Raw genomic sequence first — 24,210 nt, forward strand, 5'->3', positions numbered from 1 at the left:
GACATAAAGGGATGTAATTTACAACCCAAATGCATGTGCATAACCATTTTCTTTTGAAAACAGTATGTAAACTGCAGAGCAGTGATCGTTTTAGATATTCTACTGCTGCCATTAAGTCATCCGTGAGCAACTCAGCTTTAGTAATATTTCAGTATATAATTATTGCGTGTGTGTGTGTCATCCCACTTTGGCAGCTATGAAGTAAAGAGTTTGTTGTCTAGCAAGTTTCTCTCTGCTCCCTAATTTCAGATGTAGCAAACCCTGTAAGGCTGCAGTACTCCAGCACTGTACTTACCTGTGCTTTCCAACAGCTGAGCAAACTGGATGACTGAAGAAGGGTGGTTTTGCGTTTTTAGGATAGTTCTGAGCTTGAGTATAGTTTTACTGATTTGGCAGATTAGCTTCTTTGGATGTTGTCGCCAGCGTCAGTGGGCCCCTACTTTGAACTTCATTCGTACAGTTCTGAGGCGCTTTGTCTATACCGAAATGCAAGTTTTGTAAGCGGGGTAAGTTCTCTGGGAGCTTCTGTGGGTGTTTGGTGTAGGTGTGATGCTTTTGTAGAGAGTGAAAACTTCAAGAGACAAAGACTAAACCTATCTTTCAAATGGAGAATGCTTTTCTGTTGTCCTTGTTTCTTTCTGATTTATCAATCTGTCTTTCTCCTGAGCCGTGCCACGCTGACTCCTTGGTCATTCAGAAGTGAAGAAAGATAGACCTAATTTTGTCAGCCTGATGCACTGTTACATTTCCTAATTTCTGTGCCAAGGGGATCTGAAATATACTATCATAGAAGCTAAACAAATAATACATTCATTTTCCATTGAAAGTTTCAGTTACTGTAGTGAATGTTGAAAGTAAAATATCTAGGCTAGTAGAATAGTTTTTATTTCAACTCAGTAAAATTTATTCTTTTTAATTAGGAGACAGGCAGGTAAATAATCTTAAAGTATTTTCCTCAGGGAAAACCATTTCTTTTCACAGGGTCTTTTAAAATTTCTGTTAGGAAGAACCTTCATAGGAAAGAACAAATTACTTGCTAAGAATAAAATAACACCTGATGTCTACTAATGCTTCTCAGAAGTGTAAAAATCTTACAGAAAGTTGAAACTCTTTCTAGCAAGCGTAACTTTATGCTGATAGGATTCATATACCATAAATAATGCACAAAAGTCAAAATGAAGTTTTGTCGTATTTCCCCTCAGGGAGGGGATTTCTGCTTTTTATGAGCTGTTAAGAATTAGGTTGTAGGTGCTGGAAAGCATAGTGGTCTGTACTATGGATGTTCGAAGGATCCTGGGGATGAAACCGCTGTTAGTAGTCACTTCCTCTCCTCTGCCCCTAAGGAAGAAAAGACCTTTGTCCCATGATATCACAGCTGAGTATTTCTCTTGATTTGTAGGATTCTCTCTTTAGCCACTTTGCTTATACTCTTATTGAGCTACAGAGATACTGATATGTATGACTTTTTCTTGTTCTCAGATAAGCACGAGGTAAGTCTGTGGTGGTGTGTGAAGTGTCACTGTAGGAGTGGAAGAGCCCCATTAACCATTACAGACAAATGCCCTTTTCTTATCCCCAGCACACTGGAGATACTAAGTCCTTGATGTCCTCAGAATCCCCTTCAAAGTAATTCTTAATACTATAAATCAATGCAGTGTCTTTGTCTCACTGCCCACTTCAAATAAGCCACTTCTCTGGTGGCCTGTAAGTAACAATTAACTAAATAATGGGAGCAGAAAATAGGTACAACAAAAGAAGAAACTCCATAACAGGTTACATGAGCTACGCTACTTATGATTTGATATTCTTCAGACTGTCACGCTATTTTTCTCTGTATGTCATAGATTACAGAAAATGATAGTGCACTGGAAGATGACGACGAAAGCCCTAGCTTAGTTTTCATCTAAACATGCAATTAATCGTGATTAAAAATGAGAAACAGACGCTACCTCAGCACTGTAGCAAGGTACTTCTACTGTTGTGCCTGTAGTGATTCTCTTCCTTTAAAGTCGCTTCTTTTGAGAAGCTATTTAATGCCCATCTCCCTTTTATTCTAGTCAACTTATATTTGATTTATGTCAAATACCATATTTGCCTCTTCCTTTGGATGGGAAATGTCTTTGCTCATAAACTGCTGTGTATTCTTAAAATACTTGGTAAGAAGTAAATAGCAGAATTATTTATGAACTAAGCAAGACAATAGTCATTTGTTTTAGCTGTGTTAAGATTATATGTTTATCAGTGTATTCACTGATACAACATGTGTCTGAAGACTACCTGAGTTGCATTTTCAAAGGCATAGATAAATCCCTTTTTCCTACCTTGAATATGTAATAGCCAAGTTCAGTTCTTTTGTGCATTTACTGCAGTGAAAGCTATGGTGTACTTTGTATGTAAGTCTACTACGTAAATCATGTTTGCCCTTTATAAGTTAATTCTGTGAAAGTTGTGATATGAATTCTTAGGAAATACATCCAAACCAGGCATATATCTGAGTTGCACTAGTGTGAATGCTTCTACCAATGGTAGAAAACAGAATAAAAATTTATTTTCATGCCTGTTTTTAAGCCAACATTTTCAAGGTAAGGAGTAGTTTCCAATATTCCAGATTTCTGTTCCATTTAGTGACAAGAAATTACAGCTGTACTTACATGTGTTTGGGCCCTGTAAATTCTGTTTTCTGTACTTGGGGTTCAAAATCTGCCACACTTAAACATTTGCTGTTTATGCATTAATGGATTTTTCATTCAAATATTAATGTATTTTATATGCTTGTCTCCTCTTCATCCCAGGTGTCGTGTCTTACAAACACACTTCATGTCTGCTTTCTGTATCTTGATACTCCCATAATGAAGACATTCTAGTGCTAAGGCACATTGACAACATTGTGACGGGAGTAGAAAGTTTGTGTGTACATTTGTCACATTAAGGAAAGTGGAGGTAGGAGAAGAAAAATGTGTAGTGCATTTTGTTCAAACTTGCAGGCAAGTGATTTTTATCATTTGTCCTTGGGCATGGAAGGCACTCCCCTGATTTCCTTGGGAACGGGTCCAGACCTTGTAAAACTTGCTATTTTTATGTTCAGTGAATTTTAAAGTATCCTGAATTCACCTTCTCACTTTCAAATTATCTTGGTGACTTAAAATGGTGCCCTTGAGTATTATATTGAGAAATAGGAAGATAGTTATTCATTATTACTTACAGAATTAATGTTGTGGGTGTTTATAACCAGATAACATGCATTAAGATCCTTTTGTGTCATGTGGTGCTGATTGTTCCTATCCTATCATGATTTTTTTTCTTTTTCCCTGAAGAAATGTTGAGAAATGTCACCAGGACACAAAAGTCCTTGATGTTATTCATGTGATTGTTTGTTCAGCTGAGCTCAGCCTGGGCATTGTATTCAGAATCTATCTGTTGCTTTTGCTATTCTAAAGCAGTGAAAAGTTTCAGGGCTTTTTCTGTGTTCAGTACCCTTCACATGTGGAACCTTCTTTCACACATTGTATCTGTTGCACAGATCTTCCTGGAATTTACCACTTTTCAGAAGCTGTCTTGGATAAGAGCAGACTACTTAGATTAACTGTAAATATGCACAAACTTTAGGGTGACTTGTGAAAGTCAATGTGTTCTTGTTTCTCTGAATAACATCTACTATCATTGTGATTGACAGACTCCCTTCAGTTTAATTTAGGTGCATGCTTGAATTTATGGTTCCTTTGGATTTATGGTATCACTTTTAATGGCACTTTTCTTAGGATGCAATTTAATCAGTCATGAATATAACCCTGCAGCCTTGATGCATAAAATGGTGTTTATGTGCCTAATAACTGAAAAATGAGAAACTTTGGGGGGAAAAAATAATCAAAATTTGTGTGCTTACATTTGAAGAGACAGTGAAGAGGCAATTTGGTCACTACTTTCTTCAAATGAACAGGAGTTAAGTAACTGTGAATCTGTCTACTACAGAAACATGATTAAAGATAACAACGAAATTATTCCACTAATGGGCAAGAAAACAAATCCATCTGGTATTCCCCCTTCAAACCAGCAAGAGAAAAAGCCAACTGAAGGCACTCCCACAAAGAAAAGGTAGGACTCTAGCTCAGTTTAAACCACTAAAACTCCCTGTTTTATGTCCATAGATATTTGCACTGAAATACCACTAGCATCTTTATTCACGCTGCATATATGAATGAGAGAGACCTGATGAACCCAAGGTATCTTCAAAACACCATATGCTTATGCTGTTTAGAAGTGGAAGAGTATCCTGGTTAGGCAGACATATGATACATTTACCCTAATGGGACAAATATTTAACCCCTATCCTAGAGATACTACAATTTTAAGTTTGTGTCTCGTATCAGCTGGGCTTTCTGCATCTACTCTGTATACTTGTATAAGCTTACAAGAATGTGGTCTAATGATGGTCAGTGTTTCAACAGCAGAAGGTAGAGTGATCTTTTCTAATAGAGAATCATGTGGCAGGGTACACAAGGTTTTGTGCAAGAGATGCTGGCCTGAAAAAAGGGAGCATTTAAAACAGCCTCATGTGGAAATGTGACAGATCATGGAGAGGCAGAGGTGAATTAAAAAATGAGGGCTGGTAGAGCAGGAGGTTTGAAAAATTCTGTCACAAACAGAAACCTTAATTCACTCTGTTTTTCATTATTCTGATTAGCAAGACTTCATTATTTTATAAAATTTTCACTTTCATAATTTATGATAGAGAATTAATAAAAGGATTAAGGGTTTGTATTGAATATGAATGGGGAAATACAAGCAGTAATTCATCCCTGCAACTATGCTATTGAAGTCAACTAAGTTACTGTAGAGCAAGGATGATTTTTCATTCATAAACTTTTCACTCTGTGGCTAATTAGTGGCTATTATGGCAATTTTTGAAACTCTGAATGCCTAGGCAATTGCAGATGTTCTGACATTTGTAGTTCTTAATAATCAGAGGACTCACTTTCCACAGAAATGGTGTCATTAGTTACTTGAGACCCACTGCCTGGATGGCCCAGTTCGTCTTTCTGTCATTAAATTAAAAAATAGAAGCTCTTTGCTTGCAGAAGGGGGAGACGAGGTGGTTGAACAGCTCACAATACACCCAGTACTTCAAAAAAGGGCAATTCCATGGAGGATTGTGTAGTTCTAACAAATACTGGCAGATACTACCCCTCAATTACTTAAGTTAATATCTCACATTCAGTTTTGTGGCATCACTAACCGTAACCTTGGGGTTTTTCCCACCTCTCAACCAAAAGCTCAGGGTGTGGCCGACAACATTCCTGTAATATAAGGAACGAAATCACGTGAATTTTAATGCAGAGGTTTAACGTGTTCTATTAATTATATGTTTCTGTGCTGCTGTTCTTCTGTTGCTTCAAAATGCTTCCTTGTACTGTGCCACTAAGCAGCTAGTGCATTTCCATGGGTGGCGTTTCTGACTTGACAAAATGTACTGGAAATATGTACTTTCTCAAAAGACGACAACTTCCCCTTCTTGAAGGTCCTGGTATTTGGGTGGACTAACAGTATATAATTAAGTACAGGAAAACCAACAGGCAGGCTGGGAGGAGTGCTGCCAACGTTGTCAGCGCCTGATTATGTTTGTGGGCAATGTTCTGAGAGTGTGCACTATGGCCACGTAAGCACTTGGGTATTTGTTGGAAGCTGTCCGCTTGCTTTGCATGATGTCTTTTGGGTTAGTTCCCCCACCACTACCAGCGTGGTATTCCCAGATAACCTGCATGCCAGGATGGGTTAGGTGTGTCAGCTTCCAAAAGAGCGTCTACTTCATAGCTGCTGTACATCTATTGGATGCCAAAATCTTCAGCATGAACACACTGTTGGGAGAGCAGGAGCTGCTTTCAGACACATCAGCCTGTAGGGCACCATCCCTTCCTGGTGCTGAGCCAAGAGCAGGTGAGCTGGTCCAGCAAAGCCTAGAGCTTGGCACTTCTGGCTTTATGGAGGTTCACTGTGGCCTCCAACAGATGTTTGCCTGTTGGGACAGCTCCTGCACTTCATGGTCAGGGAATGCAAAAAAGCAGGATGAACCCATGTTTTTTCCACTCCTTAGTCTGGCTGCCAAGTCCAGGCCCCAGTGAAGCAACAGTGATTTACAGCAGCTGGCACAAGTGATGGCAATGGCCCTGTTTCTGTCTGGGTTTTTCCTGTATTCTGAAGAGCAGCCCCTGCTAGGTAATGTCAGGGACACAGTCCTACTAACCTGAAATGGCATTTTATTTGCTGCCTCCTTAGAATACATTCACAGGCACATCTCAAATGTTAAAAGGTCACGTAAGTTTAAACAACAACGCACAGTGAAGTAACACTTGGATCACCAAGCCACTGGAAAATGAGATGAAGTAGGGCTGTTGGATCATGCTGTCTTTAGCAGACATCAACAGATTGTTCAGTAGTGTCCTAATAATATATTGCATTTTAGCATCAGTATTAACAGGATTCTTCGGGCAAGATGCAGTTAAAAATAAGAAGTACCCTACAGACTAAACCACAAATACTAGGTGAACTGGAAACATTTTCCGGGTGACTACTGGAACATTTTAGAAATGTGAGACAGTTTCTGAACAATAGGCCACATGGGACTCACTACGTCCACCACCACTGAAACTCCTTTGTCTTTGGTGAAATGTAGCAATGTTTTAATGAGATCTAGTAATACCAAGCTATTTATTTTTGCCTTTTAACTCTGCAGACTTTAAAGGGCAAAATCTTCCTATTCTTATCACATTCCTTTTTCTGTGTTTCAAATTTTTCAAATAAATAATTATTTATAGGGAAAAGAAGTAGGTTAATGTTATGCACTGACTGGCAAGATTACAAATTCAGCCCTGGATGATGGAAACTCCTGATGTCATTTAACATGTGACATTTCAGACTGTCTGACTTAATGATTTTCACTGCTGATGGATCTGAAATGATCCATTCTGATGGCTCCTGGCTGAAGAAATAGGGACTAGAATGCAGTAGATTAAAAAGCATATGCATATGTGCTTGCATATGCATACATGTATGGCTGTTCAATAAATGTCTGGTGTTGCATTTAACTATTTGCACAGAAGTTGGATACAAGGCTGTTTTTAGGCTGCTGAAGTAGCTGCTTAGACATGTCAGGATCTGATGCCATGTGTCCTAAAAATATCTTGGGATCTTTTGTCCATCTGCCAGCATGAAAGTGCTGGGTGCAGTGCTGGAGGTTGGGATCCCCTGAGGGGAAAGTAGATAAGCCTCTGTTCCAGTGTCCTGTTAGGTATAATGCCAGAAAATCTAAATTGTCAACCTTGTCCTAGGTGTGTACGTGTAGTGCTTTGCTTATTTTATGGTTGAGCTTGCTTTTTTTACTAATATTTTTGTAAATGCGCTGTGTTCAACAGTTCACACTTTTTTCTGGAGATTGATGGTTTTGAAAGCAATGCAACTCCAAATAATACGTCTCCCCCTGTGTTTTCAAAACCAATGGATTCAAATATTCGTCCATGGTAAGTTATAGATGTATGTGCAATAGTCATATTGCAAATATATCTCTTTTCTTTTCAGCAGCAACTCCTTATTTCTCCTTAGACTTCAGAGCTAAAATGTCACATGGTTTTTCATAGCTTTTGGTCACTTCAAAGACAGAAGTCTATTGGACGTCAGTTGTTGCTACATGATTTCTCTTTATCTACTGCTGTCATTTACACTGAATCAATCCGGCCTTAGATTTGAATAAATTTAGAATCAGTCCAGTCTTTTTTTTTAATTTTAGTCTCTTATTTATGATACATTAGGACAAACTCCACACATCCATTTGTGTATTTTCTGCTGTGTGAAGACCACAGCTTAATTTAGCAAACCCACCCTATTCCCAGCTGTGTGCTGATGTCCTCTCTTTATTGCTCATTAACAATCAACATGGAGATGCTAAGTTTGAAATATTCAAAGGCAATGATTTATGCTGAATGAATGGAGAAAAATTATGACTGGGAAGAATGCACTTAATTTTAAAAAAATATGTGGGGTACTAACAGCCAATAGCTATATGGAAAATATGCATCAAATCTAACATAAATATGTATCAAATCTAGCATAAGCCCAGAGCGGTCAAATGTTCTTGTGCCTCATGGATGTCTTGTCAGCTTTTAGGAATTAGCTGACAGTCCTGTTTTGGTTTCAGAGGAGAAGTATCCAAACTTCTCCCTCTCATTCAGGGACTTAGCTGCACAAGACACACATACGCTTTGTCACCAGATTCCTCACAGTTTTCTGCAGAGAAGTGACAGACTGAATAAGAATGGATTTTGAGCTACCAGCTTTATTTCAAAGGGAAGGGAATATCTGCAGAGCAACGCTAAATCCTTGCATCACTGTCCATATGTCTGTTTTCTCAATAACCAATAGTTCAGGCTCCCTAAGTTATTAACCTGAGGCAGTTTATCAAATCTAAACCTTATAGAAAACAAAAATACAAGTAAGAAAACTCATAATAAATTATTTTAAGTCAGATCTGCTTTTAGGAATGTCTGGAAATGATGTACAGTGATTACAAAACACCAATGCCACTGAAATCCTTTAAATTTATTACCTAAATACTTATTTAGGGCCCAGTCCTCAATTTCTGTTAGCTGAAGTTTCCATTCAAGTCAGCTGCAAAATGCTTTTGAGTTGCCTACAGTGTACTGTGTAGTAAATCTTTAGGTAAATCACTTCCATTGTGTGTTTGCAACCTAAACGCTGTTACTGATTTAGCACTTGGTTTGTGGCAGATGAAAAATTAGGCACGTGAAAAGGAAAAGCGTAAGCCTGAACCATTCAGGATAATGCATAAAAAGCAGTGATCATTAAAAAAAATGAAAAACTTCCCACAGTTTCATGATCTGTAACAGTAGAACACAAACCAGGTTGCTTTCCTAGTGATTTTTTAAAATATAATAAAATCCTGTGGATCTCTTCATTTTTAGCACTCACTTTAAAATTCACAGGGGAGATAAAAATGATAGAATTAAAAAGCACAATGTCAAATGTGACTAATTTCAGCTCTACTGTAGATACTGCTTCCTAGTATTGGCTGATTCTTCATGCAGTTTGCTAAAATGTCTTCCAGTATCTTCCTGACTTAGCACTTAGGCTTTTCTGTTTTCTACAGTGCATCTGCAAATGGAGAAGATATGGACTCCCCACAGTCTCTTCAGGATGATGCAACTGAATATAGCCCCAATGTAGACAGCTGTTGGTGAGTGGAGACATGACGTATTTCTTAATACATTTTTGATGGATTAAGTCTATGGTAGCGTAGATATCAACTATGCCATGTTTTAGAAATAAGTTCATATATTTCTGATTCTTCAGGAATTAAATTTTGAAATAGACAACTCTAACCTCTGCTTTTCTCAAATCTCAAATTTAGTGTGAGGATTCTTCATTGATGATGTCTGTTTCCTAGACGACAACACAGAACCGAAACACCATGCACAACTAGGCATGAGCTAGGAATATTTCTGATAGGGGGAAAATATTAAATCATTCTTATTCCACAATAATGCATGATTAGGAATGCTGTGTAAGAACATATGAGGTTAAAATTTTTCTGCTGTGAGAGAGATGGGTGCAGCTGGAGATGCAGCATCAGGTGACTTCAGACACTGAAGTCAGTGAGTTGTGGACAGATAGAGAAGCAGACAAGTATTTCTTAGCCTTTGTTCTAGGAGAAATAAACTGGAAAAAATGCAAAACAAAAAACTCGGAAAATGTACATTTTTATTATAAAACTCCTTCTCAATAGCCACTTACCTGCAAATAAGCAATCTGCAGAAACATTCTGACATCCATGCCAAGATAGATATGGAAGCAGGGCAAGTATAGGTAGTCTGGGGCAAGTAGTTGTATTTATTTTTCCTCTTACATAGAAAATAAAACACAGTAAATTTAATCAGCAGCTTCATTATTATTTCTTACAATTCAGTGCCAACATATCACAAGGACCTGAGCAGACTAGTGCCCGGAAGAAGCTGAAAAGATACATATTTCGGGCAGTATCTGAGGGGAATATAGAAGAGTTGCAATGTCTGCTCGCAGAGCTAAAGGAACGATCAAACGCGTGTACAAACATGACTGTGCCAGGTAAGCTGTGGAGTTACCTGAAGGATTGTTAGCCCTTCTGGCAGCATATGTTTAGTCTTAAGCTGGGAAATATGTCTGTGCAGCAGCTACTTGCCTGTGAATTTGTGGTCATTTCTTTTGCAATGTAATGTATGCCACATTTCCTATTTCAAAGTGAAAGCCTAAGGTATTCCATCAGGCACCTCCTTGCTGCCTCTGAAGCAACACTGGAGAGTATTTGTCTCCTAATTATGACACATGGAGGGTCTACCTGCACTGTATTTCTGTAGCCATACTTAAGCTAGTCTTCTGCAGCATAAGCTGATGTCTCTATTTAAACTGCAGTATAGACAGGGCTTGTGATGTGTGCAGCAGATGTGTAGAACGGGCAAAGAAGTTATGAAAGAGTTCTGGGTCTGTCTGGAGTTAATGTGGCAGTGGGATGTCCAAAAGAAAAACCAGGTGCATTGGCTACCTTATTAATTGGTACATTTCTGAATGCATCGTCTCACAAAGTATACGTAGCTCAAATACAAAGTAAATAGGATGGCATAATTCTTTGGCAAATAGTTTATGTTCTTATATATCCCTCAGGTTCCACCCCTAATAAACAAAAGACTAGAATTCTTTTCCATCCACTTTAATAAATAATGATGATTAATCTCAAAATTCACTCTTGTAGATTATCTGATGAAAAAATTCACAGCTTCAGATACTGGCAAAACTTGTCTGATGAAAGCTCTGTTGAACATCAACGAAAACACAAATCAGATAGTGAATGCACTACTGTCCTTTGCAGAAGAAAATGGTATTTTGGAGAGATTTATCAATGCAGCATACACAGAAGAGGCATATAAAGGTATTGCCATCTGATACCAACTGCAGGTATATGGTTAAATACACCATCCATAAAAGTAATGTTTTCTTCAAACATTCTAATGATGGTTTAAATTCCTAAAACAACTTTTATTCTTTATCACTGGTGCTATCCATCATAAAAAACATCATTAATGTTTCATAATGTGCTCAAGAGAGTCAACGCTAAATACTCATGTCTGTTGTTTCAGGCCAGACAGCTCTAAATATTGCCATTGAAAGAAGACAATATGAAATAACTCAGAGCCTTATAGAAAAAGGAGCTGATGTCAATGCTCACGCCCAGGGTATTTTCTTTAATCCCAAACATAAGCATGAAGGCTTTTATTTTGGTAAGTGGACATGTGATCTCTCTGGAAAAGTTAGGAAGGAATACCCAAACAATTAAGACTGTATGAAAGACAGGCAAGTGTGAATCATTACTGTAGCTAAACCTCATGTCACAAGATACAAAATGGCATAGTGCTGTTAGTAAAATTAACATGCTGGTGTGCAATGTTACAAACACTCAGAAAAAACTGTAAAATACAAAAAAAAAAATCATAAATGCTGGAAGTTTAATAAAATGTAACATTTGATTTTGAAGATTGTATCCAATTAATGTTCTATGCAAATTAAGCTTTTATAAAACAAAAGCTAATTCAATTAATATGTAAATGTGATTTCATATATTAAGATGCTTAACACAGTCACTTTTTTATAGTGTGATTTGAATGCTTGTAATAAAACATGAACACATGTTGCGTTTTATAATTTTGTAGGTGAAACTGCACTGGCGTTAGCTGCATGTACTAATCAACCAGACATAATTCAACTGTTAATGGACAATACCAGGACTAATATTACCTCTCAGGATTCCAGAGGAAACAATATCCTCCATGCATTAGTTACTGTGGCAGAAGACTTTAAAACCCAGAATGACTTTGTAATCAGAATGTACGATATGATTTTGTTGAAAAGTAAAGACAGAAATTTAGAAACAACAAAGAATAAAGAGGGTCTGACACCACTACAATTAGCTGCAAAAACTGGGAAATTAGAGGTGGGTATTATTTCAGTAGCCTCTAAGAGGAATTAAGTATGGGGAAAGAGTCAAGGCCAACTACGTACTCAGTGCTCTGATACATAGTTTTCTATGCTGGTGATGCTTGTACTATGTTCAAAATACAAGCAAATGTTTCTATTGCAATGTTGCTTTTACCCTTCAAGGTTTCCTCTCTAACAACCCTTCTCTGTACAAAATACACATGCTGTTTAAAAACAGCCTTGCTAACCCTTCTGTTGTACCGAAACTCAAAAATTCTGCACTTGTTGCAATACTACACTTATACAATATACGGTCTTTGAATAAATTCAGAAAGCTCACTAGAACTGCTGTTATGCTACTGTAGAATCTGGCTCTGATAAATCAACTGTATTGTGGTAAAGAATTGACAATTAGATAATTTAAAAGGTAATTAAGTTAAAGGGAGATATAAAGGTGAACGCATGGAAAATTGTGCTTTCATCCTTTAGAATAACATCTCTGACAGAAAATCTGGAGGCCTTAAAAGCACTGTATTTCTTAGAGATCTGTCATCTCTAACACTGCTTACTGAATAACAGAATTACAAATACATTGATTTGCACTACCGTAGAATGTGATAGTTAAAAGGTAGGGGTTTTGACATGCGTGTGTGTTCTTTCTCCTTTCACATGAAGAACACATCTGCTTACAAATGATTCTGTTAATGTTTTAGATTCTGAAATACATCCTGAGCAGAGAGATAAGAGATAAGCCTAACAGGAGCCTGTCAAGAAAATTCACGGACTGGGCTTATGGTCCTGTTCAATCTTCTCTCTATGATCTGACAGAACTAGATACCACCGCAGACAATTCAGTACTGGAAATTATTGTCTATAATACGAATATTGGTGTAAGTAACCTATTTCTAACATATATATATATATATATATATATGTTTCCTGGCAGTACACTCATTTCAGATGTGTTAGCCTATACGTTGGACTGAATTACTTCTAAAAGAGTAAACAGTAACTTTTGGTTCTCAGTTTTTCTATCAGGAGTAAGATGAATTCTATATGTCTGTAGATTGTCAACCATAAGCAAATATGCATTCAGCTCCTGAAACACATGCTAAGCATTTTGGAATTGGGTTTTTTTCCTGCATTTGAAGCATTAATTTGCCTTGCATGGGAACACAAATATGTCCCAGCTGGTCAGACCAAAGCTAATGTCTCATCTCCACAGAGTAGCCACTAGCAGCTGCCCAAAATAATGCATGAGAACAGGGCAAGCAAACAGAAATACAAGAATATTCTGCCTAAAGTTATAAACTTTACTTAACAGGTACGTATTTTAGGTGTTTAGGAATGTTAGCTTTTCAAAGCCAGAATTTTACATTTGCTAAATTCATATACTGCCATAAAACACTCATAGGAAGCAAGACCAGATGTTCACATTACTGCTTTAGCTCAATCGTAATTTACTGGAGTATGGCAGGTTATCTCAGCATAGGTCAGAGTTCTCCCATTGTATCTTCTTAGATTAGGGTCTGACATATCTTTGAGCACATCTAGATGCATTTCTAGATCTGCAGGGACAGATACTGAATGAAATCCACAACACATGCCTGAAATTATCTCACTTTCCTTACAGGTGGCAAGTTCAAATCTTTATTGTTATTTTTTTGACAGAATCGTCATGAAATGCTGACTTTGGAGCCCCTGAATTCACTCCTGCGAATGAAATGGAAGAAATTTGCACGACACATGTTTTTTATGTCATGCTGTTTTTATTTCCTATACAATGTAACATTAACATTAGTTTCCTACCACAGGCCTAATGAAAATGAAGTGAGTACAGCAACAGAGTCCTACCAAATTTTACTGATTTAAAATGGAATACAATTTTCTGAATTGTATTTAAAATGCTAAACCAAAACCAGCTATCAGAATATTTGGCTGTAGTGAGATCAGGTTCTCCCACATTAGGTATTCGTATCTGGAAGGAAGAAGAGCAGTAGTAGAGAAGGTAATTGTATTTGCATTTTGTGAAAGTGACCCAAAATACAAATATGTAATAAAAAGACAGGCAGTTACATTTCTGAAAGTGTGAAGAAGGTATTTTGTTTTTATTTTAAGATAAATAAATCTTTTTTTTTAAGATATTCTCTGTTATTTCAAATTTACATGTTAGGGGGCTGATTCTGTAAATCCACTGGGAAGAAAAATCTCACTAAAAGGAAAGAAATTGTGTAGCTAGAGAGCTACATACGTGAGGCTTCCTGTTACTTTGCCTTTTACACTTCAGGTATGGAACTAGTCTTTCATTTTGGACTTGTCTTGCAGGCTCCACCTTATCCACTAGCTCTGACGCGTGGTGTGGGATGGCTGCAGTTATCAGGACAGGTGATGGTTATGTTAGGAGCAATATTTTTAGCCATAAAAGAGGTAAGACTTTTTAATAACAAATACATAAACAACATAGGTGAAGAAGTTATCTAGATTTATGAATACACCTATGATGATATTGGCAATACATTTGGAATATCTTTATGATATGTATAATTTCTAAAAGTCTGGCACAATACATCGCTTACTCACAATGACCTTGGTTATATATTCAAATATAACTGTACTCTTCTGCGGAACAAATATGAAGAGTTTTCTTTTCAAATTCTTAAGACAGAGATGTGATATTTGATATATCATTGATGTCAAATTCCTGGCTATAAGGACCCTGCTGCATTAGAACTTTTAATTGGAAAAAAAAGATATAATTTTTACCATATACTCTAAGTAATTAAAGCCAGTTGCTAACTGTTAAATCATGCCAGAGGTGACAGAAATGTAAACTGTGAAGTTACAGCCCTATAAAAAGATTTTTAATTTTAGAAGTTATCATGTCTTATTATTAGACAAGTTCTTTTAGAACACTGATTAAATTATTTTGAAAAATACATTTTGAGGCCTACTTTCTCTTACTACCATTTCGGTATTTTATGTATCTGTCTACATAGAGTGTAGCCATCTTTCTGCTTAGGCCCTCGGACCTGCAGTCAATTCTTTCTGATGCGTGGTTCCACTTTGCATTGTAAGTCTGTCGTGCATGTATTTTATACTATATATAAAATGCTTATCTGTGGCATGGTCACAGAGAATGTACTCCTGTAGCAGATGCTCATTTTTCTCTAGATTATCAGTTTTTAGAGAGATGGATGTAATCTTACATGCAGCTTTTCTGTAGCACATGCTAATGGTAGCATGGGTCAGTAACGATACTGGGGGTTGATGTGTACGAACCGGATTTTTTCCCCAAAGTGCAGTACTGTCTTTAGCTTGTCCTGGTGCTGTATCTCTTTAAAGCTATATATAGAGAAATGTGTTTAAGAAACCAGGTTAATAAATGTGATAGTTTCACACTCCTTTCAGCTCCTTTAGGAAGGGCAAATAGCATAAAGCTGGTTCAGCTGGCCTAGACAAAGCACAGATGATTCCCTCTCATTTCTAGCATATGACTGTATGATCAATCAAAAGAGAGGTGGCTTAACTCTTACCTTTCTTCCTCCTCCTACAACCACACTGATACCAATCTTGTGCTGCTAAGAATCTGGTCTACATCTTATCACAGCATATCACACCTTCTACTAGTGTCTTCCTTGTTCGTGGAAAATCTGTAATGATTCTAACAATTCATTAAGCTAAAGCTTGAATTAAATGGCTTCTAAGATATTATTAAGAATTCTTAATGTCTTTGTGAGAAAAACCTGTATTGACCAGCTATTTTGGGGATAATAGTTGACTTTAAGGTTTAATAAATATAATCCTGATATGTTAATATTCTTATACCACATGTACTCATTTATTTAATTATAAAACTATAATGGTAATATTCATATGGAATAATAGAATGCAGTATGAAATTAGAAAAGAAGCATAAGAAGCAAATAAGTCTTGTTTTCATATTTTTCCATTGTTGTTGGTTTTGTGCTAGTAATTTCCCTTTTACATACATGTGTTTGTTTTTTAACAGTTTTATACAAGCTTTGCTTGTGATCTTCTCTGTCTTTTTGTACTTGTTTTCCTACAAAGAACACCTCGTGTGTCTTGTTTTGGCAATGGCCCTAGGATGGGCTAATATGCTTTATTTCACCAGAGGTTTCCAGTCCATGGGCATTTACAGTGTTATGATTCAAAAGGCAAGTTTATTTCCTTTTGTTTTATCTTCCTTGTTATGATATTTAGTTGTTACGATACAATCCCAATCAAGCACATTCAGCAATTTAGAGGTATTTTATAGTCCATATTGAAATTTCTTGTCTTCAGTTTATATGTATTATTTCAGCAGAATACACTGTATAAATTCAATGGCAGAAACTAGTTTATATCTTAAAATCAACATTTTATTACAGTAAATATATAAGTTGGGTTTTTTCAGTTAATATCGTTCTGCTATTTAATGGTATCATACACCTACATTATGCATTATGCATTAATGCCTATATTGTACAGAGTTAGTCACCCTTGGATAAGGCACCAGGCTCTCAGTCATTGAGATTAAAAAAAATCAGACCCAAATCTCTGGGTTTCACACTGAGACTACAACCAGTTTGCTTAATGAAAGCAATCTGATACTCTTAGATTGTACCACACCTGTACCACTGCAGAATTCATAAGTATAAAACTCATTATCAATTTTCATTTCTGATAAATAATTTAATTTATTTTTTAGGTCATCCTGCAAGATGTGATAAAATTTTTAGTTGTCTATATCGTGTTTTTGCTGGGATTTGGCGTAGGTAAATATTACTGGAGAAAAGCACTGATGCTCTGTGTGAGTAAAAATTTTAGCATTATTATTCATAAGAACCCTATTGTCGTGATGACAGCTCATGTTGGGGTTTCTTCTGGATATTAAAAGACCTAGTTTAGAGTTTAAAACTGTCTAGAGACTTTCTGAACTGATAAGTATTTTGGCTCTTTCTCAATTTCATTTGTATGTGGGCTTTTTGCTTCTTGGTAATCTGTCATCTGTTTGCTGCTGTATATGTTGCTGGGCAGCTCTAGCTCTTGATTACGCAGTGCATTTTTAATTCTTTAGGATAAAATGTCATGTATGTATAAAGCATTATTGTGATTAACATTTTCTCATGCTTTCTTCTCAGCTCTTGCTGCATTGATTGAAACTTGCCAAGATGGCAGCGAATGCCATTCCAACAGCAGTCTGGGACCTGTTCTGATGGATCTTTTTAAGCTCACCCTAGGACTGGGTGATCTGGAGATCCAGCAAAATTCAAAGTATCCCGTACTATTTCTTCTGCTCCTCATAACTTATGTTGTGTTGACTTTTGTTCTTCTCTTGAACATGCTGATTGCATTAATGGGAGAAACAGTAGAAGATATTTCTAAAGAAAGTGAGCACATCTGGAAGCTCCAGGTTTGTTTGTGAGTTTGCTTAGTGAAAACAGGCTAAAATCTTTTTAGCTGTACCTATGGTAACTTGTTACGCTGACAGAAGGGGTTAGGTATTAACAGTGATAATCCCCATTTGTATATGTGTACAAATAATGGAAATAAGTAATTTTAGTATTAGCATATCATAACTTTAGATTCAACACCTATCCTAAAAGTAATCTTATGGCTTGGATTTTCAGCCTCATGCACTGTCACATACCTTTATGACTTTCATTCCAATTGATACATCACTAGGAAGGTTTGTTTCATTATCTGCCTGGAAATCTGTAACACAGCATCTCTGCTATTCTGTCCCTTCAGTGTGAACAACGCATGAACTCATTCCAGTTTCCCATACCTTATCCAAGCCTGGTCTTTTACCAAGGCTAGACAGCTCCAAGTCGCAAGCTATCATCAAGAACACAGTCGTAATTAGGACTGGAGTTGCTTTCTGTGGTGGGCAGCATCCCACAACAGGTTATATATGTCCCGTGGCAGGGTGTTTCATGAAGGTTTTTTAGCATTGAACCCTAAACACTGCGTTTAGAGTGAGATTTCTTGATTCTTCTCTGAGTATGCCTTTTGCAGCAGGGCTAACAAGAAAAAGCTGTGGACTCCCTGTTTACACATGACAATAAGTGGCATGCCATCTTATTTGCTGTTGTTGGAATCAGTGTTGGTTATGGATGGTGGAGGGATGTATGACATGTTATAATGAAACACGGAGCCTGCAAAATGTATATGCTATGAAATCGAATAATTTTGAATAGTTAACCATACATGTGTTACTGTTTATTGTTAATAGAGAGCCAGAACTATTTTGGAATTTGAAAAATTCTTACCAAAATGTTTGAGGAAAAGATTCCAACTGGGAGAACGGTGTAAAGTGGCTGAAAATGATACCAGGGTGTGTTTAAGGTAAAGCAAAGCTAGAATATTGTGCTATCAATTCTGCTCTGTATGTTTCTTCAAGGTTATTTCTCCTCAAAAGCCTCTAAAATACATCTCTGCAAATTATATTAGGTGTACCAAAATCCAATTTGGTTTCTTCAGTTGAGACCAATTGTTTTAAAAAAAAGGGAAAATATATAGGGTTTTTTAATGTAAGAAATTTTTAGTAAGAAAACAGATTTTCAACTTAAGTTTTTAATACACAAGTAGCAAGTCTGCTTGCATTAAATGCCACTCTGTTGTAATTTCCTTTGAATGTTAGCTTAAAAGTCATATTTAAATTGATTGCTAATTGATGATTACCATATTAAAGCATACATTACTGTGCTGTTTTATTGAAAATACTTAAAATATTTAAGGTGAGTTTCAAGACTGTACTCATAACGTGTGAAATCATAAAGTATTTTTGGTATTATTCTCATCTTCATGTAGTACATAACACTGCAAAAGGCATTCACCCTTTTTAGTACTAGCAAAGCAGGTGCTGATGGTAAAGTATGACAGTCCCAAGAAGAAATAAAGAGATAGAAGGGAAAGTGCAGCTATGTCACTGGGAGATATAATGAATACTAATAACACAACTTATATACAATATAAACAGGATTAATGAAGTGAAATGGACCGAGTGGAAAACACATGTTTCATTTATTAATGAAGATCCAGGGCCAACAGGTACTGCAGCATTTTACAACACTATATTTGCGAAATCTTTTTTTTCTTAGAAATGCTTTGATATAATTTAATACCTTTAAAAATACAAACTCTCATAAACTAGATATTCAGCGATACTTAACTGCTAGGGAAACTCATGGCTAATATGGCAGGGGTGTTACATTGTTTTTAAAGGTTCGGAGAGAGGGTTGGTTGCAAACTCAGTATTTACACCTTGGTGCCAAAACATAGTGGTTTTACCTTTTCTTTATTTTTCTCTAAGCAGTTATGCTTGATCTAAGTTTGATGTTCTGTTATGGCATTTGGGTGGTGTAAGGCTGGAGAACTTAACAGACAGAAAATGTTACTTTGAAAAATTGTGATAAAGTGCATTTAGTACTTAGTTACATATAGTATTGCAGATTTTGGCAAGAAATCAGACTGATTCTGCCGAGCAATACTATACTCTGCTGGTTTGAACCCTCAAACATTCATGTTTATGTTTTGCAATATGTATCGGATGACAATTGCCTCTCCTGAACGTTGACCAGGAAATTCAAGATACCCATCTGCTGACAGTGTTAGAAGTGTAATAGCGAAATGACCTAACTTTGAGGTGTCAGATGTCCTTCTAGCAGCAGGCGTCAGAGTTTATGATAGGGGCATACGAGGATCTGGGAGACGTGTTCTGAAGTTTCTTCTTAAGTCAATTAGCATTTATATTGCTTAGTAGAGTGAACTCAGTAATAATAAAAAAGGGCCAGACAGAAAAATTTCTGTGTAAGATATGGTAGTAAACTGACAACTTACTGCTTAAATAAATGCATGTTTTTAACGAAGAAAAAATAATGTGCAAAACTTTGATCTTGCATATACAGTTTCTACCATGTCCTGTTTTGTTTATAATGCATTTTTTTGCAGATCCAAGCAAAATTCAAGATAATTCAAGAACTAATAGCAAAAATACCCTGAATACGTTTGAAGAAACGGATGATTTGCCTGAAACTTCTGTTTAGTTGTGCTGTATTTGATATGTGGTTGTTTAGAAGGTTCACAGCATCAGCAGTGGATGCTAAAAGTTTTGTTGGTATTTTGGACAGCTGTAGCCAGCTGGAACACAAACTTTCAGTGATGTCATCTGATGACTTTAACCCATTTAATCAGGGCAGCTGAGCTAAAATAAAATGGACTATTTCACTGGTTCACTTTTGAGCCTCTTGAAAACCATTGATGTCCAAGTTTGCATGACACTACTCAAACTTGGCTCTAGACTTTTTACTGGATAAAAAAGTTCAAATGTGAGGTATTTCTTCCTTTTGTGGAAAATTAAGATCATTGTGATCCCAATCTGCTGTCTTTTGGAATCTCTAACTCATGAGAAACGTTTTGTAGACTGAAAAAAAAGTTCTTGTCGTGGAGAAAAGAAAGGCATTTCAGTTCTGAAGACTACCAAATGAAGTATGTTATTTTGAAATAACAATGTTCTTGGATACATTTGAAGCTTTTGTAATGACTGTCAGTGTTATTAGAGGCTTGATCCCGCAAGTTGGAGAAAGCCTCTTCAGGTCTTGTTAGCTTTGCCTGATCTGTTTTTCTGTGTGTATTCCCTAGGTTCTAATGGGGTGTTTACTGCTTTCTGTTTATTAATCTGTATATGTGCCCTCCCATAAAGTAATAGGGCAGCAATATAATTCATGATGGAGAGTATTTGAGTTTGTTCCAGCCACAGAATCTTTACTTTTCCTACTCAGCTGTGGTATCTTGCTGCATAAAATAAGTTATCACATTGGAAGTTCTTCTGGTTTAAAAGTAATTTAATTTCTGTATTAAACCACAGCAGGAAAATAAGAAGTCAGTATTTCTTCCCAAAATGAACAAAGTAAGTTAAATGCAATGCAATTGCAGACTTTTAAAGCCTTTTTTTTATTCAGAGGACTACATAATGCATTTCTGTAGCACTTGATATTTCACTACCTGATGACCTAGTACTATGAATTATATTTTTAGTTTTCTATTTTTTGTGTATATATAAAAGAATATCTGTTCTGTGTACTTTAAAATTTAATACGTTATGTGTCTTCAGTGTCATGGGTTTTCATCATATATATTCATCTGGTGCCTGTTTTAAGGGTGCTGTTTAAGTAAGACTCAGGTGAATTTTGTTCTGCTTGAACAATAGTAAGAGTTGCATTGGATTCTTACGGCTAAGCCTGATGGGGGCAAAATGATCCAAAAGACTTTCTTAACACAGAAGAGAGCATGAGGGAGCTCTCCAGCGGAAAGGATAGTGCAAAGCTATTTGCAGGAATGATGAACATGGTTCTCGCTACTCAACTGGTCTTCTACAGATGCTGTATCCCGTGTTTCCTACCATGTATGGCCTGGATGGATGGGATCAAATTGAAATCTTCAATTCAGTTATGTTTTTACAGGGCATAGGAATTTGAGGGGAAGGACGTTTGTGCATATCAATAGACCAATGTAATACCTGAGCATTTTTGGTCGTCTTAGTAGGATATGTGAGCATGAGAAGAAAAATTCCTGTGGTCTTGGAATCTTTCATCTTTGCTGGTTAATTTTGCATTGAAACTGCCAACAAAGAATATTGCCTTAGGACTCTGCAGTTCCCTTTGGATTCTTTTGAGTGCCAGTTTTTGGTTGTTTTTTATTACATACCTCTTCACATATACTCAGGAACCAGAATAAATTAGCCTGTGCTGTACTTCATGTTGCTGTGGGTAGACTTTTCACTGAAAACAAGTTCTGGTATCTCTGTGCTGCACAGAGGTTACACTGTAGGTGTAGCCATAAAACAGGGAAGGCACAAAAATATGTAAGAATGTGCCGTGCCAATGACCAGGTACAAAACTGCATCATAAAACTGAGGAAGAAGCTGGGTGTTGTTTCCCAAAGTTCTTCACTGACAAAATATCCTCCTTTTGTGGCCACAGCCCTGCCAGATCACACATGCTGTCTCCTCTTAAGGCTGTTACCAAGAACACTATGAATAATGACTGGAGCGGACAATTCTGTACTTTTTATACAATGTTTATTTAAATTAAATAAAACTTCTAATTCAGTAAACATTCTTTCCTGTGTTCTTATTTTATTGCCATAGGAATTACACAAAGCAAGGAAAAAAGAATTTTGGCTTAGTGGTAAATAAGGAAGAAATCACTTTTTAAAAGGTATAATTTGGGGGTTAACTAGACAGTGAATTTTTCAGTAAATAATTAATTATTGTATCCTTATGCAAAGTTCTTGATGTTTTCTCTAGCCCCAATTATTGTCAAATATATTAAAAGCAGCTTTAGAAAATTGATTAAATTCCCATTTTCTTCTCTTTTTCAGCTACTATGACAGGCTTTCTTTCCACAAATACAGAACAAGTCAGTCTCAAAATTCTCAGAAGTTTCCCCATATGGAATTCTTCTTAATTTCCATTCTGAAATACTCAGGTATGGTTTGTACATATCTTTGCATCAAAACCTGAGTTAATTTCCTAATCTTGCCTTCCTCATTGAAAACTTTTGGGGTGCAACAGCTGATTAAAATTTGATTTGGAAAATGTTATAAGCAGTAGGTGGATACACCTAGAAAGTTATAAAGCTATAAACTTCTCTCATCTCCATTGCAATAGAAAGGTAGAAAATTTCTTCAGAAGTTTCACAGGATAAGCACATCTTTTTCCTGAATTTGAATATTGCTCCAGTATGTTTCTAAATACTAGATACTTTCTAAATTCAAACCTTTTTGTCTTTAATGTTAAATCAGAAACAATTTGAATTAATATTGTAATACTTTAAATTTAAAAAGCTTTAAATTTCATTTTAGTATATTTTTCTCAGAAATCATACATTTTTAGCTTGTCTTTGTAAGTACAAAAAGAAAAAAAAAACCAAACCTAAGGCTTCCACCTCAGTGCAGTAGGTGTTAGTTATATATGCAAATAATATAAAAGTTTCAAAATACATACTGTCACTCTTTTTCTCACTCCCTAGCTTTTCCTTTGTCTCATATTTTGTATATTTATCCAAGGAATTCGTTTCAAGGATCACCCCATTTTAAAAGGTGTTGGTTATTGTGGGTTTGTTGTTATAAAATAGAAATGCTGTAATTTTTTAATGTAGTTTTGTGGATTGGTATCTTTCTATATGATGCTAGATATAAATTTTATAGCCACTAACCCGTATGTGGTATATTGTTCATTTTATGTAGTGTGAACTAAGGAACTTCATAAAAATATTTATTCTTTGCTTCTATAGCAATCTATTAGAACAAGTAAACAGTAGTCATAATTAGCATTATGACAGTATGTTTCATCTTAAAAGTGCTCAGCAGTGTTAATTAAATTATAACTTAAAATTAGATTCTGCATTTATTCAATGAATTACTACTGAATGACGCTGGATTTCACAGAGAAGAAATCTACTTTTTGTATAGAAAAATCTGTAACAAGCTTTTAAGAAGTGCTCTGGTCTAAGACTAAGGATCTGATGTGTTTTGCAGTGAGTTTAATTTTTACTGTTTTTACAAAAGCTTGTTTCTTTTCATAATATGCAGCTTCGTTAATAAACGTTGGATAGACTGTACAGTTCCCTTTATATTCAATTACTTCTCCATCAAGAGTCAAAAACAGAGGATCACCATTGTTCAGTGGCTGCCAGTCTTGATCCTTAGAGAAAGAAAATAAATAGAATATATTTACTTTCAAGTTTTTATATATTTCATGTGATTTCTGAGTTTATGCTTAATAACTATATTCTCTGCAGTTTATGGCAAAAGCTTTTAAAATAATTCTTTTTAATCTTCTGTACATTATTTCAGGTGCCTGGCCCTTGTTTTGAGGCTTGTATAGAATTCACTGCTAAAGGTGAACTAAAAGGAAACTGCATATGCTCACAATTGATTAAAACCAGGCCCTCATTTTGAATTAAAAATTAGATTTATATTTTAGAATATGAGCTATCTATTTTCTTTTTCTTTTTAGTTTTAGGTTCAAAAGTTATTTTAGGTTCAGTGATTCCCAAATCTGTTACTGAAATACGGTATGACCTTAGTGATAGAACTTTACCGTAGGAAAGGTCTAAATTATTCAATAAACCCATTGGCAATATTCTAATTTTAAATATTTACTATTAAAATATACTACAATATAGCAGAATTGAC

At 36.0% G+C, this 24,210-nt stretch overlaps 2 protein-coding genes across 3 annotated transcripts in view; one reads left to right on the forward strand and one right to left on the reverse strand.

The window, feature by feature from the left end:
• On the forward strand, nucleotides 1–22,125 carry TRPV3 (transient receptor potential cation channel subfamily V member 3). The gene is made up of 18 exons (XM_005240406.3): nucleotides 1–2,940; nucleotides 3,970–4,092; nucleotides 7,407–7,511; nucleotides 9,155–9,241; nucleotides 9,971–10,128; nucleotides 10,790–10,966; nucleotides 11,175–11,315; nucleotides 11,745–12,025; nucleotides 12,723–12,899; nucleotides 13,681–13,839; nucleotides 14,335–14,436; nucleotides 15,006–15,079; nucleotides 16,019–16,184; nucleotides 16,718–16,784; nucleotides 17,151–17,422; nucleotides 18,245–18,357; nucleotides 18,992–19,062; nucleotides 19,963–22,125. Exons 2-18 carry the CDS (start codon nucleotides 3,974–3,976, stop codon nucleotides 20,055–20,057), a joined length of 2,364 nt encoding a protein of 787 aa, XP_005240463.1. The 5' UTR covers nucleotides 1–2,940; nucleotides 3,970–3,973; the 3' UTR covers nucleotides 20,058–22,125.
• The window catches only part of ASPA (aspartoacylase), an 8,444-nt gene continuing 6,334 nt past the window's right edge, over nucleotides 22,101–24,210 (reverse strand). Inside the window, exon 6 of one of the 2 annotated variants that reach the window (XM_027790938.2) lies at nucleotides 22,101–23,716. In XM_027790938.2, coding sequence (XP_027646739.1) covers nucleotides 23,504–23,716 — 213 coding nt within the window. In that variant the 3' untranslated portion in view covers nucleotides 22,101–23,503. The remainder of the gene's footprint in view (nucleotides 23,717–24,210) is intronic. The other variant, XM_027790936.2, reaches the window with a different exon arrangement.

The sequence above is a fragment of the Falco peregrinus genome, chromosome 2 (genome assembly GCF_023634155.1).
Source record: "Falco peregrinus isolate bFalPer1 chromosome 2, bFalPer1.pri, whole genome shotgun sequence".
Classification (NCBI taxonomy): domain Eukaryota; kingdom Metazoa; phylum Chordata; class Aves; order Falconiformes; family Falconidae; genus Falco; species Falco peregrinus.

Excerpts from the sequence above, each read along its gene's own strand:
- TRPV3 (XM_005240406.3), top strand. The coding sequence starts at position 3,974 with ATGATTAAAGATAACAACGAAATTATTCCACTAATGGGCAAGAAAACA. Across the intron at positions 12,900-13,680 it reads TCTATAATACGAATATTGGT|AATCGTCATGAAATGCTGAC; the intron begins GTAAGTAACCTA and ends TTTTTTTGACAG. Across the intron at positions 19,063-19,962 it reads TGAAGATCCAGGGCCAACAG|ATCCAAGCAAAATTCAAGAT; the intron begins GTACTGCAGCAT and ends ATTTTTTTGCAG.